Here is a 15,467-nt window from a genome sequence, read left to right on the forward strand (position 1 = left end):
TATGAAAGAGTAATCAGAGAGGTAGTAATACTAGCTTTGAAGATGGAGGAATGGGACCATGAGTCAAGGAATTTGGTCTCTCTCTAAACTTAAAAAGGACAAGAAATATACTCCAGAAAGGAATGGCTTTAAAAAGGACAGGAAATATACCTCCAGAAAGGAATGGCTCCTAGCCACAATCTTTTCTTAGTACACATCAGACTTCAAACTGTAGAAGTATAAAATAATAAATTATAAATCTGTGTTGTTTTAGGCCTGCAATTCTGCAGTAATTTGTTATAGTAATGACAGGAGATGAATGCAGTTCCCAATATAAAAGCTGACACAGCAGATATTACACTGTGGTAATTATGTATAGTAAAAAGCTTGCCATATCTCCTAGTAAGTCTATATGCTCTGTCAAGTTGGATTCTTTCCTCTCTCTTCCCTCATTGTATTGCCAAAGCCTAGCATGCATGAGAGATCAACAGAAAGTATTCATTGAGTAATTGAGAATACAAGAAGTTGCAGGGGGAAGAAGAAAGAGAAAATGGAGGATGAGGGGGGAGGGGGGGAGGGGGGAGAGGGAGAGAGAGAGAGAGAGAGAAGGAGAAGAAGGAAGAGGAGGAGGAGGAAAAGAAGGGGATAGAAACAGAAAAATGTTCATTTACAAGGCAAATGGAAGAAATATTCAGCCAGAACAAATATTCAGTACACATGGATGCTGTCTTTATATTTATGATACAATAAAACCCAAATTATCAGTCATCCTTTGATAACATTAAATCAAAGTCAGCAATGACTTTTCTATTCAGAACCAACTAGTACTAAAAGATCAATTGCTAGTACAAATCTAAAGACTTTTTCCACTTAAGTTACAGTATGTATTAGTTATCTAGATATTTTAAATATCTAATCATTTGCTAAAATTGTCCAGCATGTGTGCCTATGTGATATATATATATATATATATATATATATATGTTTATAATACCATATATATGTTTGTGTATATAAACACACATGAGCACTTACACACACATATCTGGATAAATTTTTTATCCAATGAACTGACTATTTCAGCATTGTATAAACTGCTTTACTTACCAGTCTAAAGTCTGTGGGGATCCAGTTTGAAAACAACCAGATAATGAATTAAGGTCTCATATTAAAAATGTAAACAAGAAAAGAGATGCTAGATGGTCCAATATTCAAGGGTGTGGCCTATATTTGGGTCCATATGCTTCTTTATAGGTGGCTATGTTAAACAGAGAAAAATTATGATGTGGTGCTCAAGTGTGAGTCCCTGGCTTCTATTGTCTTTCATGGAAGAGATTGGTTTATTACTGCAATTCTGCAATAATTTGTTATAGCAATGACAGGAGATGATAATAATAATAAGTAACCACCAAGTTACCTAGAGATTCCAAAATGGAAGCATTAACTTCAAAATAATAAAAATGTCTTGTAATCTATAAAACTTTTAATTCACCACTGGGTTTTTATGTTTTTTCAACATTGACACTAAACGACTCATTTGACTGTTTTTTGTTTTTTTTTTTAATGACTAATGCATTTGTGAAACTAATGAGTTGTTTTGTTGTCACCTAGACATGAAGACACACAAATATCAATTACCCACCTAAGTGAACAGCAGTTAACTTAGAAAAGGAATTCTAAATAGTCTTTTAGCGTGAGTAATCCTCGGGTTAGAGTTTGCAGAAAAATGTATAACTGTTCTTCAATATTTACTTTTATAAAAAGTCTACTTAAATAAAAATCAAATTCATTAATGTTTTAACAAATCATAACAAACTGTGCTGGTTGTAAAATGGATAAATATTCAAGGATTTTTAGCATTTTTTCATCCTCATTTTGCAGGTGCCAAATATCATTAGCAAACTTTCAAGAGAAAGAAAAAAAAAAAAACAGCCACTAATTAAAAACTTTGTTCCCTCTACAGTAAATTTTCTCTCATCTCAGAGACACAAATTTATTAGTAAAATGGCTTCTGAAGCATTCTATATGTACATGAAAACCAATTGTAAAGAAGTTGGTCCCTGAACTTCATATTATTCTCTTCACCCACATACTTTCCTATTTTATTGTTTTCCCATAAGAGATTTATTTTATCTTGGTATTACAGGCAATGTTGCATCAAGCTATATGTGCACAGTTTTGTGGAAGTTAGAGCACAAAGTACAGCATATCTTATTTGATGTTTCTATCATAATTATACATTTCACCTCCATTCAGGAAAGCACACACACATCTAGTTTGTATGCATAAATCCTGTGAAAGGTTCTAATCAGTTACATAAATTCATTGTAATCAATTAAATTATAAATGTGATCAGGTAAGCAATGCATTCAAACAAAGGGGTCTTGAAACCAAGGGAGTTAGCAGATGAACTGCTCATGAGAACAAATGGTCACCCTATACTTAATGCTCCGATATCAACACCAAGATTATTCTCTCAATGATCATTCCTGTGTTTTTCTGTTGGTTCTCTAGTCCCTGGGTTAAGTTTTCTGCATATACAAATAGAATGCAGTTAAGAGAAGTTCTAGCATATGATCCATATAAATGGTAAAACACTACTACATCAGTTATTTATATACTGCTGGCAAAAAATGGACTTCAAACAAAGTACTGCTTGCTCTAATTTCCATTCCACTTTTGTAGATATGCACAGACTGAAAAACAATGATATATCACAAAAACAGAATCTAGATGTGGAATTTGTTTTTTACCTTACAGTACTAAAATTTTAAAGGTTCAATTTGCTTGCAAGATAATGGCAAAAAGAAATAATGTAGGTCAGATCTGCCTTTATGTTGTTTTTTTTTTTTTTTTTCCAAATCAGTGACTGCTCTTATGATCATTGAGAAACTGGCATGATGAAGCACCAGAAACTTTCCCATTAGTTACTCGAAAGAAGTAAGCAGATAAAGTGCCCTTTCAGACTACAAAGACTATGAAACTACATAGAAAAGAACTTGATTGTCCTACAGTGGCTCACACCTTTCATTCATTTCACAAATGCTCATTGGGTCCATGTTATATGTTAGTTATATTAGGTTTTGAGGGTATACCCTGGGGGATGAGGGAAAAAGGAGATACCAGACACAAATTTATTCTACATGGTAGATTCAGAGAAGCACAGTGTGTCTGAAGTTGAGGAGTGAAAGTTATGCCCTACCTGTGAGCTGTCGCCGCCTGCTTTGGGTGGCTTCACAATTCCTGGAGCAGGGTGTGAACTTGGACCAGGTGGTGAAGGTGCAGTCCTCTCTACACGGGACGGTACATTCCTGCACAAGGGGTGGCATGCCGTGTGTCTGCTTGAGGCATTCCATTATTTCTTCAGACTGGTTATCATCAGAGATGCATGAGACAGCTAAAAACAGAAAAGAACAGTAGGAATTCTTTTGTTATTATTTTGATTTTTCAGTCGACTTCTGGTTCTCTGACAAAACAGAATTCTCCAATGTTTGAAAATTTGTTCTTTGCTACGATTGCACACAGTGTTCATAGCTAACCTTATTGCTCCCTGGAAATTAAATTTTTATTGTTGCCATGGAAATATCGGAGTATTTAATTGGTTTCATTATTAATCTAAACTCTGCATTGACAACAACCAAAATAACTTGGAAGTAATTTATTATACTTCCTGCTCATGATCATCTGATCTTTAGAAATGATATAAGTCCAGAAAATGGAATTACATATCTGGAAAGGAGATAAGATGAGGACAATAAAGGACAAAACCAGTTTTAAAAGACTGTGTAAAGTCCCCCTAAGCTTGATTTTTATTGTTTCTTTGTTTAGATGGAATTATGGAAGTAGTCTTATTTTCATGTCACAGTATTTTTTTTTAAATTTGCTGACTATAAATAAACTTTTTTTTCTCATTAATATTTAAGGATCAGTTAAAATTTTAAATGACTTTATTCAAGCACAGCCATAATCTATCCAGATGTTCCCATTAGTTATAGGTGACTTCTCAAAGTTTCTCTCACCTACCTTTTCAACTAGCATGTCTCTAGTCATAAAAAAAATAATAACTTTGAGCAGAAAATTTATAAAATATCACTTAAGTTTTTCATTATTTGGAACAATGCCATTTATTTTATTTGATTATGAATGCAAGATACTTTGGTGCAACTTTTATTTATGCTGATTAGTTAGATATATCTTTATATTCTCCAGATCAGCATTTTTTGAGACTGGGCATTATTAAATATTGCCCATTTTGGGAGGGAGATGCCTGAGCCTGTCTTGTATTTGGTAAGACATGTAGCAGCATCCTTGCCTCTATCCATTAGACGCCAGAAGCACACATGCCCTCTAAATTGTGACAGCCAAAATGTCTACAGACATTAACAAATGTCATTGGGGATGTGGGGAAGGTGACAGGGAGGGTCAGTCTGGTTTAGAAAACTATTATCCTAAACTGTTTTCTAACATGGCTGTATTTTGAATACACAGACTCCATGGCAACACTTCATATCTCTCTATCAACCTTTCTGAGCAGGAAGTCTGGAAATATCTTTGTCTTGAATTGTTCTTTGTGGTTCCAAATCTAGCCTATACTGAAAGCCCATTAATGGTTAATGGTTTAGGATCTCGAAATGTTCCCTGAAAAGGTCATGTTTTAGGCTTCAAAGCAATGTTCAAAGGTAAAAAGACTGGATTATGAGAGTTGTGATATCATTTGTGGATTAATCCATTCAATGAATTAATAATTTGAATGGGCTACTGGGCGGTAACTGTAGGCAAGCAGGACATGACTGTAGGAAGTAGGTCACTGTGGGCCTGTCTTTGGGGACTATAACATGTTGCTGGCTTCTGCTTCCTCTCTGTTTCCCAGCCGCTAAGAGCTGAGCACCTTTCTTTGGCCATGGCCTTCTGCCTAACCTGAGACCCAGAGCAATGGAGTCAGCTGACCATGGAATGAGATATTGGAATCTATGAGCCCCAAGTAAACTTTTCCTTTTCCAAGTTGTTCTTGTCAAGTAATGTGCTCACAGCAATGAAAGCTGACTAAAACAGTGCCATTAGACAAGGCGTGCATTAACGGATATATGCTGAGTTCATCATCCTAAAGAAATCATAGTTTAGGAAAACGTTTATTGCAGCTCCTTAAAATCCACGATGTGATAAGGAATAAAGAGACTTCCACAAAAGATCAATGTCATTAACAACTCTTATGTAAACACCTCCATTACACAACAAGTGTACATAGAGCTCCTTTCAGTTGTCCATTCTTATATTCTGAATTTATTTTTCTATTCTCAGCACAACAAGTCCATCTGAATTCCACAAATCTTTTTTTAGAACTGGTGAAAGCCAAAGCTATCTAATGCTTCAGGGCCAAGGAATTAGCTATGATGACAAAGGACGCACACACAATACTTTCCAGCTTGTACATCTGTTCTGTGGCAGGTGGAGCTATTCATTCATTTCGATTATTTTTTTGTTTTTGTTTTTATCCACATCCTAGGACTAAAATCCATTGTACATCAAGCCAACATCACCTGCATTTTCTTTGTTGGGAATATTGCAGCCATTAATGATGAATACAGCAAAATACATTATCTTAAGTAGGGTACAAGCAAATGTTATTTGAATCACATGTTTAGATAACCAATTTGGAATCATTTAGAGAACTATCATCTTGCCAAGTTAATTTTTTCCAAGATGACAATGCACTGAATAGCATCACAAGGAATTTTAAATACTTTTAAGAAGCATTACTTTCTGAAATGTAAACCTCTAATATATATATATATATATATATATATATATATATATATATATATATATATATATATATATATAAATGAGGAATTTTTCCAATGAAAATAATTTTAAAATACTTCATTCATTTTCTGTAATTTCTTTTGAATAACTTCAGAATTTGAAAACTCTGATAAATGAAAACTTAATGATATTTTGAAGTTCTACTTAATGATATTTTGAAGCTCTGCAAACTTATGAATTAGAATATACTGCATTTATGAAAGTCTATATTGAACTGATCTGACTTAATAAAGGAAAGCCTAAGAAATTAAGAAAGGATAGCTACAGCATATGGTGGAATTCACAGATATTGTAGTCAAATGGCAATGAGTACAAATTCCAACTAAAACACTGAAAGCTAGGAGAACTAAGATAAGTTATTTAACTGCTTTGCTTATTCTCCTTGTCTTTAAAGTGAGTATAACAAGATCATGTATAAACAGTAGTGGTGAAAATTCTAAACAATGTCTTGTACATACCACAGGCTAAATAAGTGCCACTAAGTATGATTATCTTTTACATTTCTTTTTTTATTACAGCAGGATGATAATTCTTCAAGTAAGTATACACATAGACACACACACACACACACACACCATATTCTCTTCCCAAGGCCTCATTTTTTTTCCTTGTCCATTCTCTCAGTATACTAATGAGGCTATTCAGACCAGATAAGATCTGTCACTCTTGTACAAACTGGTGTAGTGGAGTAGTCGAATGCAGACACTCAAGGTTTCTATGGGCCACAGAATGCATATGAAGTTGGAGTATGGAGTTTGAATAAAACCCACATTAGTCTGAAGACCATGTCTTTATTAAGGAAAACCTAAGGGTGAGTGATAAATAAAGAACCATAGGCAATGCAAACATGAGTTTAGACCAGGAATTATGGTTTTCAGATTTGAGAGTCTAATTTCCTCTCCAGTGTGAAAAGAATCACAAGTTCTGAAAGCATGAATAAATTAAGTGAAAATAATTTCCTTCTTAGGAATATCATAATATAAAAGAAATCATTCCATTATCAAAGGTTTATTAAATAACTGTATTGAGCTCTACTGGCGAAGAAAATACCAAAGAAAATATGACAAGAAGGCTACAGGACTGGAAAATTGGCACAGAAAACAAAACAATTATGCAAAGAAAATGAGAAGACATTGAAAGTAAATAGAGATAACTAATAGCCAAAGGTACTGCAAGTTCAAAGGACCCTTCCATCATACACATCATGGGCAAAAGCATTTTTAAAATATATGAATTATATGTAACCTACAATATAGTTCTGGGACCAATATTAAAGGAATATAGTCTCCTTAAGTCTTTTGAAGAGTAAATCAAATGTAGTATAGTATACTGAAAAAAAATGCAAGTTTTGGTCTCAAACAGAACTGAGTGACCCTTTTTTACTGTTACCTTTAGTAAATTATGAAACTCTCTTTAGACTCTCTTCCAAGAAATGAGAATGATTATAATGCCCATGTTATAAATTGACACAGATAAAGTGCCTTTTACAAAACCAAGTACATTACACATTAGTACATGATCCATAAGAGCAAAGTATTATGAAAAAAGCAATTGGAAATAAATTGTGAGAACAGGCAGGAAAGGAAAGTCCACCATCACCTTTCTTGGTTCTTGGCTCAGAAAGAATTTTTCAAATCCCACCCAACTCTCTTGAGCCCTAAGAAGTGTGACTGGAGTCTCTTTTGAATCATAATGTTGAGGAGAGTAGCCTCTTCCAAAGACTATATGACCCTCCCACAGATATTTTCTGTTCTCATTCCAAGTGCTAAATTATGTGTCTTAGGGTATCTCTAAAAATGAGGCTGTATGCTGTCACATAAAATCACATCCCCAGAAAATTGAAATATTAGGCCTTTTGAGAATTCTTTCTAAAAGCACCAAGATCGAGATCTTTGAAAACAGTGAAGAGTTTCATGAATTGAGAATAGACATTTGCACAGGAGAGTGCTGGCCATCTTTGCACCTTTTGTACCTCATTTCCTGAGATGGCCACACAGCAGAAAGAGGTACCACATCCCTCTTTGCTAAAATTTAATTAATGAAGATTTGAATATCTAAGCATGATTTAAAGCATATGTCAAAAGTTTTCTGAATATTGAAAGGATGTGGGCCTTATTACTAATCAGAAAAGGAGAGAGCACAGGACAAAACAAGGTTTTTACGTCTTAAGATCAAAAATGAATCTTATTAAGGTCATTTTCTCCACTGCCATTGTCATTTAAACATGAAACCATGAGTATACACTGAATCATAATTATCTATACCTTCTTCCTTGATGGACCTTACTAAACATGACCCCTCCATTTATCTATTCACTCACTTGGTCACAAAAATATATATAAAACTATGAATAATCACAAAAGCATTGTGTGTATGTACACAGATATACATGCACATATGTATATTTAGCTATACCTATATATAAATAATCTAACATCCAGGAAGCCACAGTAATGGAAGTAGCAAGGAACAAGACAGATGGTAATACATCAGTTTCCTAATGGTGATAACCCAAGGAAAATTGGTGTAGAAGGGGAAAGTAGGTTCTTCAATCTAAAATTAAAGGTTATATAATGGGCAGGCAGGAAAAAATAAGTGCTTATGTAGAATTTATCTGTCAGGTAGCTACTATTTTGTTGAAGTCTGAGTCCTGAGTTCTTCAGATCAAAGAAAGTCACTTGTAAGCCTTAATCCAGAGAAAAAATATTTCTCTTTTGTTGCTTTCAAGTACTGCACTAGTGGGAAGCGTTTTTCCATCAGGAAAGGGAGAGACATCTTCTTCGGACCCTTGCTATATTTCCACCTGAACTGAATTGTCTAAGGGGACTTGGAATTAAATATTTTTAACTATATTTCATTTATTAAAATTGGAATAATTATAATTATCAATGAAGGAAAACTGTACTCCTAGGTAATATTATCTAAAGAGATGTGAAAAGATATTATTATTGGCTATTGTTGGAAATTTAGCTATCCTAAGCTCTGGGAAGAAATCTCTCCAAGGAGTTGTGAGCAACAGCTGGATTCCTTGGTAAGGAATGACAGGGAAGCAGGTGTCCGAGCCAAGGCACTCAGACAAGAACAGTCACCTAGCAAATGGGTGTGACAGGGTGACCTGGAATCCTAAAAACCTCTCCTTGATGTCTGAGGTCACACTTGTGTATTCATAGTGTCTAGGAAGGTACATGATATATAGCATTAAGTTCTGCTACTTCATTTTTCTCTTCACTGCTACACAGGATGAATCTTGGGATAAAGGCACCAAAAAAGGAAAGGTGGGGTGGGGAGCAGAGTGACCAGTTTCTTTCCTTGTTATCTAATTCTTTTCCATCCTAGCAGCATGAAGAGGAAGAAATGCCCCAACACATAAAGAGAATAATTTGAGAATTTTGCAAAAGAAATGAAGCAAAGACTGGTTTGCATTCTCAGTGAGTCTCACAGTTAATTTTTTAAAAAGAATTGCTGTTAATGTGGGATGGTCAGGCCAGCTCTCTTATGCTTAAATGCTGACTAAAACCAGCAGATTATTAACCATTACTAAATGGCGGGTCTTTCTGCCCCGTATCACCTCTGAACTTTAATAGTCAGACATGCTGTGATAAGTTTTTCTTCTTTTCAATTATGATATGAAGAGGACAGGGGTCACTGCCCTTATCATAAATTATAATGTTCTGCCTGAGAAGACAAAATAAGGATGGTGCCTGCTACTGCATATTTGCCCACGCTCATCACCCTTGCCAAGGACACCCAAATTACTTTCCTGAAGTTGCTTCTGACCAGAGTTCAACTCTAATCACTGAAAGAGAAGGGTAGAGAGAATTTCTCTCAAGAGGTCATAATTTCCAGGAAATGGGGGTGACAAGCTGGAAAATAGAAGGGTTCTTTCCATAAGGGTTGCTGTCCTGCAGTAGTGGACTACTTCAATTCAGGTGCAGAGGTCGATTTACAGGCACATTCAGAAGCTGAAAGGTAGGCAGCAATTGCTCAGCTTAACTGATATTCATACACCATGTCCTGTATGTCAGGCCCTGAACTAATGGCCAGGGACACAGACAGAAGAAACATGGAAATCAGATTCACAGCACTCAGGGTGCTGCAAGGGCACAGCACTGGAGCCTCAGGTATTGGGTAATCAGTGGGGTCTTTCTACAAGGAGCAACACATGAATGGTGAGCAGGATGTGTCTATGGAGAACAGCCCAAGCCAGAACAGAGGCTTGGAACACCATGGTCCCTGAGCAGAGAAACACATGATGTGATGAGCTGGCTTTCTGTTTCTGATACTCATTTCACTAAGACCCTTTACTTGCCCTTTGATAAGATTCTAAGGACATGTGCAGTGTCTGTGTAGTGAGGCTGCTAATGTAATGACTATACCAGGCTGCCCATATGTGTGGGGACCAAGGTTAGAATACAAGAGGAGTTCACAGCTACAAATCCAAAGAGATAAAAGCTACATTTGAAGTATCCCCACCTTGGGCTGGGGTGCACCCATATAAGAATACCAGCTTCCTGCTGGGGAAAGAAAAGAAGTCCACTGCAATTATTTTATTATGGCCTGATGAATCTTCCTTAAAAACCCTTTCACTTCTAGGTACTGAGGAAACATAAAAAGGCTAATGAACACTATCTTAGTTTTCATTATTTTGTTTCCTTCCTGGTTCTTTTCAGGAAATAGGGAGTCTCTCTAAGCTATTTGCACTTCTCCTCCCAAGCCTACATCTGAGTGTCCCACACAGGCAGTATGCGCTTATGGTCTGTGTAAAGGCCCTTCAGAAGCTTTCTAGGTCTTTGCCAGCAACTGCAATGAGATGGGTCCTTGTGTGCCCAGTGGCTGCTTGCCCTGGTAACATCCACGGTGGAAGACTCAGGCTAAAGATCTCAGAACGGATTTCCTCTCTGGGAGCATTGCCCTCCCACATACCTGAGGAGATCTTACCTGCCTAAGTGCCTAGCTGAGGCCAACTGATGAGTTGCCTGGGAAGTCAAGGATGGGCTCCTATGAAATCTACCAGTCAACATACCAGTTGCCAACCTCTCCTCAGGTGAGGTAGAGAGAAACTCTTCAGGAGTTTCTGGTCAGGGAAGCTCAGGAGCACCTGGGATGCATTAAGGCCCTCTGTCTGCCTAGTGAGCCCAGATCATGGCTACCCTCTGAGGTCCCTGCTATATTGGAGTGGGGTCCTTGTAGGCCATCACTTCCCAGAGTTTGAAACAGGTCAAGGATCCAAATCCCTTGCTTTCTTCCTTTTATTCAGTCAAATTCTAGCCCTAAACTATCAGTTCTGAGTTAAGAAAACTCTTGACCCATATTCCTTCTGCTCTGCTTACCTGTTCTCTTTCCCTCTTTCCTTTTTAAGAAAAAATTTAAATTTTCTTCCCTTTTTTTTTTCTTGAGCACAATAGAGTAAAATTGAGGGGACTCAATAGGAGTTGGCCCAGTTTTGTTCCTTTTCCTTCCCATCAATCACCTGGTGAAAAAATAACAAAATGTTTTCTTTACTGTCCAAAGGAGATTCTACCCACATTACATCTGTGTCCTTCCTTATCCCTTCCCCTGGAACTGGAGCCTCAGGGATTGGGCAGTCAGTAGGGTCTTTCTGTCCAATAGCTAACTAACCAACCACTCCATATACTCTGTTTGATTCAGAAAATGTCCCAGAAATTCCTTTTCAGTGGCAACTGTCAGTAGTAGAGAAGACACTTTTACTTGCTATTATTCAGATAAGTCTGTTGGAAGTTAAAGAGCTGGTCTTGGGTATACCCTGGGGACTGTGTTTTTCTCCTGGTATTTCATCTTTCTCTTTACAGTGCCCAGTATGTGGGTAGAGTGTTGGGAGGTCCCATTCTTCAAAACTAGTATTTGAAGGAAGTGTGTGCTTATGATTGCATGCTGACTGACATCTATGCAACTTTTGAGTGTGAACAGCATGAGTTGTGGAAATTGAATTAAACAATAAACCTGTAATTGCTTGTTAGGGTACTTTAATTGACTCATAAGTGCCATATGTGAAGCTGCCTGGCTGCAGGAGCCCAATTATAAGCTTGCTTATGGAAAGATACAACTCATTTTGCATGTTGGAAATATATTCCCCAATTATTGCTGCCCTCTCAGAAAATAAGACTTTTCAAATAAATACAAAATACTTAGTAAGCTAATAACACATACTTAGTCCCTAGGTAACCTGGAATCATTTTATTTAGGTTCTAATACAAGATTGGGAACAGTGCCGTTGAAAAATGTTGCTTCCCCCTTTTATAAGGCATTTGTTGAGCCCTGGAGCCCTCTGTGTTCCCAGCTAACCAAAAAATGTGTGCAGCTATGACTCTTGGCTTTAAGTTACTTGACCTCTCATTGAAAATCACCAACAAAAATAAACATTTCAGGAAAAAAGAAAACATTGCAAACAATTCATAAAGAATAGCTAATATCTGTGCAAAAGAAAAAGAGAGAAAGATCTCAAAACTCTGGCTTCTGATGTGTCACGGTCAATTTCAGAAGGAAATGCCAGAAATCGGGTAAATTTACCCACTCATGCTAGGAGGAAAGTGATTCGGATCAGCTGTGGGATTTGGGTATGTTGGCAGGCCTGGAAACCAGAGGTGATCTAAATTAATTTCCAGCCATTAAGGAAGTCAGAAATATCTAGTCAAATAGATTGAAGACTGTCATGAACTGGAATGGAGGGGCTGGGTTTGTGGCTCAGTGGTAGAGTGCTTGCCTCACACATATGAGGCACTGGGTTCAATCCTAAGCACCACATAAAAAAATAAATAAAATAAAGGTATGTTGGAGTAACTGTTGAGAACTCTATCAAGGAAAAAAAAACAACAAAACAACTAACTTGTCCTCCTATAGGACAAAGCGCATCCTGAGGATGATGTTTACATGGCAATAAGTGGTTCTGAACCCTAACAATCCCCATCAGCCACAGAGAAACCAATGACATAAATATATGTTTGTTTATTAACAAGATTGCAAGGCAAGTCTCTTAAACCACTTCCCCCCTAAACTAGACCAGATAAATATTCAATCTGCAAAGAAATAAAGGATGTGCTGTAAAAATTGTTTTAAAAGAATTTCCTGGGCTGGGGATGTGGCTCAAGCAGTAGCGAGCTCGCCTGGCAGGCACAGGGCACTGTGTTCGATCCTCCGTACCACATAAAAAATAAAAAAATAAAGATGTTGTGTTCACCGAAAACTAAAAAATAATTCATTCTCATTCTCTCTCTCTCTCTCTCTCTCTCTCTCTTAAAAAAAAAAAAAAATCCTTAGCCACTCCTTCCATTTAGATTGCCTGAGTCCTCAGGAAATACAAAGCCTAAACTGAAGAAAACCATTATGAATGCATGTAAATCATCACATTCAGCAGGATATTTGGAAACAATCATTCTAAATTAAGACATGGAACCTAATGTGAAGAAGGGACAATTGCAACCAAGTTTTTTTTTGTTTTTTTTTTTTTCTTTTTTCTTAGCGGATCAGTGATTCTCTCTCCCTGGTTTTATAACACCTCGGGGTAGCCCCATTTATTTCAGCTGACTTTCTTCCATTAAAAATAATTTGATGGGGAATGACTATTAATGACCATGCTGTTTCTTTTCAGGGTGATGAAAATGTTCTAGAATCAGATATTAGTAATGGTTGCACAACTCTGTAAATACACTAAAACCTACCAAAATGTACACTTCAAAAGGTAAACTTTATCTCAAAGTTGTTATAAAAATTAACAATTTAAATATTCTGAATCTTAATAGATGTGATTTCAGAAAGAGGGCAGATATAATGTCAAAAGATCGTGTCAATTTGATGCTGCATTGTAGAAATCATGGGAATCACAGCATTTACCAGTTAGCAAAGAAATTGTTCTCCCAAAAGTTATGCTCAAAATCATTTATATTAAATTTTATAAACAGGAGTGTTCACATAAGCAAGGCATTATATTTTATTATTAATGTTTTTTTTTTCAGATGATCTGTAAAGTTTCATTTTTAAATGTTCTTCATTAATAAGGAAAAACAACAACAGCCACCTCAATTGCAGCATTGTTGACCATGTTAGAACTCTGCAGAACACTATTTGGAGAATGCAGTCAGCTGAATGATGAGACATAACAGCAATATAAATGAAATGTCTGCCTTAAAAAAGGCCCATAATCTACATAGAATACTCGATTTCTATCCTATAGGGAAAAATCAATAAATATATAGATACCTATGAATCAACTGCATTTGAATATATTCAGAATATTTAAACATTAGATGCTGCTTATAGTTACTGTGTTATAAAAACTGACAGGTAAGAAATTTCTAACTCCTCTTATAAACGTGGTTCCTTTACTTTTTATTTCTTTCTAAATCACAGCTTTATTAGAGGAGTAAACTAATGATGAGAGAATCACTGGTATTTCCAAGTCATTTTTGTCACAGCCACTAAAAGATATCAGATTCCTTCAGAAATACCCCCTGCCTCTAAATTCCATGCATTCTGCTGAATGAGGTCCTCAACTCAAACTATATGAAAGTTTTTGACATTTCTTTTATATGTATGAAAAAAAGTCATGTACATTTCATTCTTCAGAGTATGGCCTATAACTATGCAATACACTAGAAGCTTTATGCTTCTCAAACCCCTATTTTATGTACATGTACAAGGGAAATGCATATTTGGCAGGTATGAAAGAATAAATATGCTAATTCACACTGCATGCGGAAGGTGATTTATTCCATTTTTGAAGGAATATGGCAGTATTTACATAAGTTTCACCTGTATCTCTGCAAACAGCTGTTGTGCAACTAACTTTCAAATCAGGAAGAAAAAATGGGCTGGGTAGTTTCTAACAGAGGCTGTGGTTTTGACAGATGGATGTGCTTTAGTCACTTGCTATACTTCACAGAAATGCACCAAAAGAGTTGGACCAAATCACTCCAGAAAATAATTATAGATTTTTTTTAAAGAAGTACTAGCACTTGGAGTCTCAGAGGTAAGATTCCTTAAAAGCCTGTGTGGAACTAAAATTCTAACTGTATCTCACATGAAATAAGTTATCTGGATAATGAATGCTCTATCATTTATCAGGAAGCTGAACTTCACATCACATAATCATTCTAGTAACAGTAACTAAGTAACAAATGAGATGTGAAACTCAAATTTAGAAATAATATGGTGTTCTCTATTGAAAAACAACTTCAAGGAGCCAAGACATTAATTATCACATTGCTACAGAGAAACAATAAATCAACCCGATATCCATCCACATTTATTTTCCCCACTCACCAGAGTATGCTACATTTTCTCGTGGGTTTGGTTCCTTAAAACATCCTCTAAGGAACTTTTCTTTTCATTTTTAAATTTATTTCTATTTTAATTGACACCTAGTAATTGTACATCTTTCTGGGGTACAGTGTGACATTTTAGAACAGGTAAACAATGTGTAATGATCAGATCAGGGTAACTGGCATAACTACCACCTCAGATTTATAACATTTCTTTGTTGAGGACATTCAAAATCCTCTCTTCTAGTTATTTTGAAATATGCAATTTAGCGTTGTCAACAGCAGTTATCCCACTGCACATTAAAACATTAGAAGTTATTCTGCCTATTGGTTAGATAAGAATGTTCCTTATTTTACAAATGATTTCTTTGCAGATCACTAAGTACTCAT

The 15,467-nt window shown here is 36.1% G+C and overlaps 1 protein-coding gene across 1 annotated transcript in view; it reads right to left on the reverse strand.

Moving 5' to 3' along the window:
- Window positions 1-15,467, reverse strand: part of Thsd7b (thrombospondin type 1 domain containing 7B) — a 705,560-nt gene that overhangs the window by 232,975 nt on the left and 457,118 nt on the right. The window contains exon 12 of the mRNA XM_027936850.2: window positions 3,182-3,376. Within this exon, the coding sequence (XP_027792651.2) occupies window positions 3,182-3,376 (195 nt within the window). The remainder of the gene's footprint in view (window positions 1-3,181; window positions 3,377-15,467) is intronic.

This window comes from Marmota flaviventris, chromosome 11, assembly GCF_047511675.1.
Source record: "Marmota flaviventris isolate mMarFla1 chromosome 11, mMarFla1.hap1, whole genome shotgun sequence".
Lineage (NCBI taxonomy): Eukaryota > Metazoa > Chordata > Mammalia > Rodentia > Sciuridae > Marmota > Marmota flaviventris.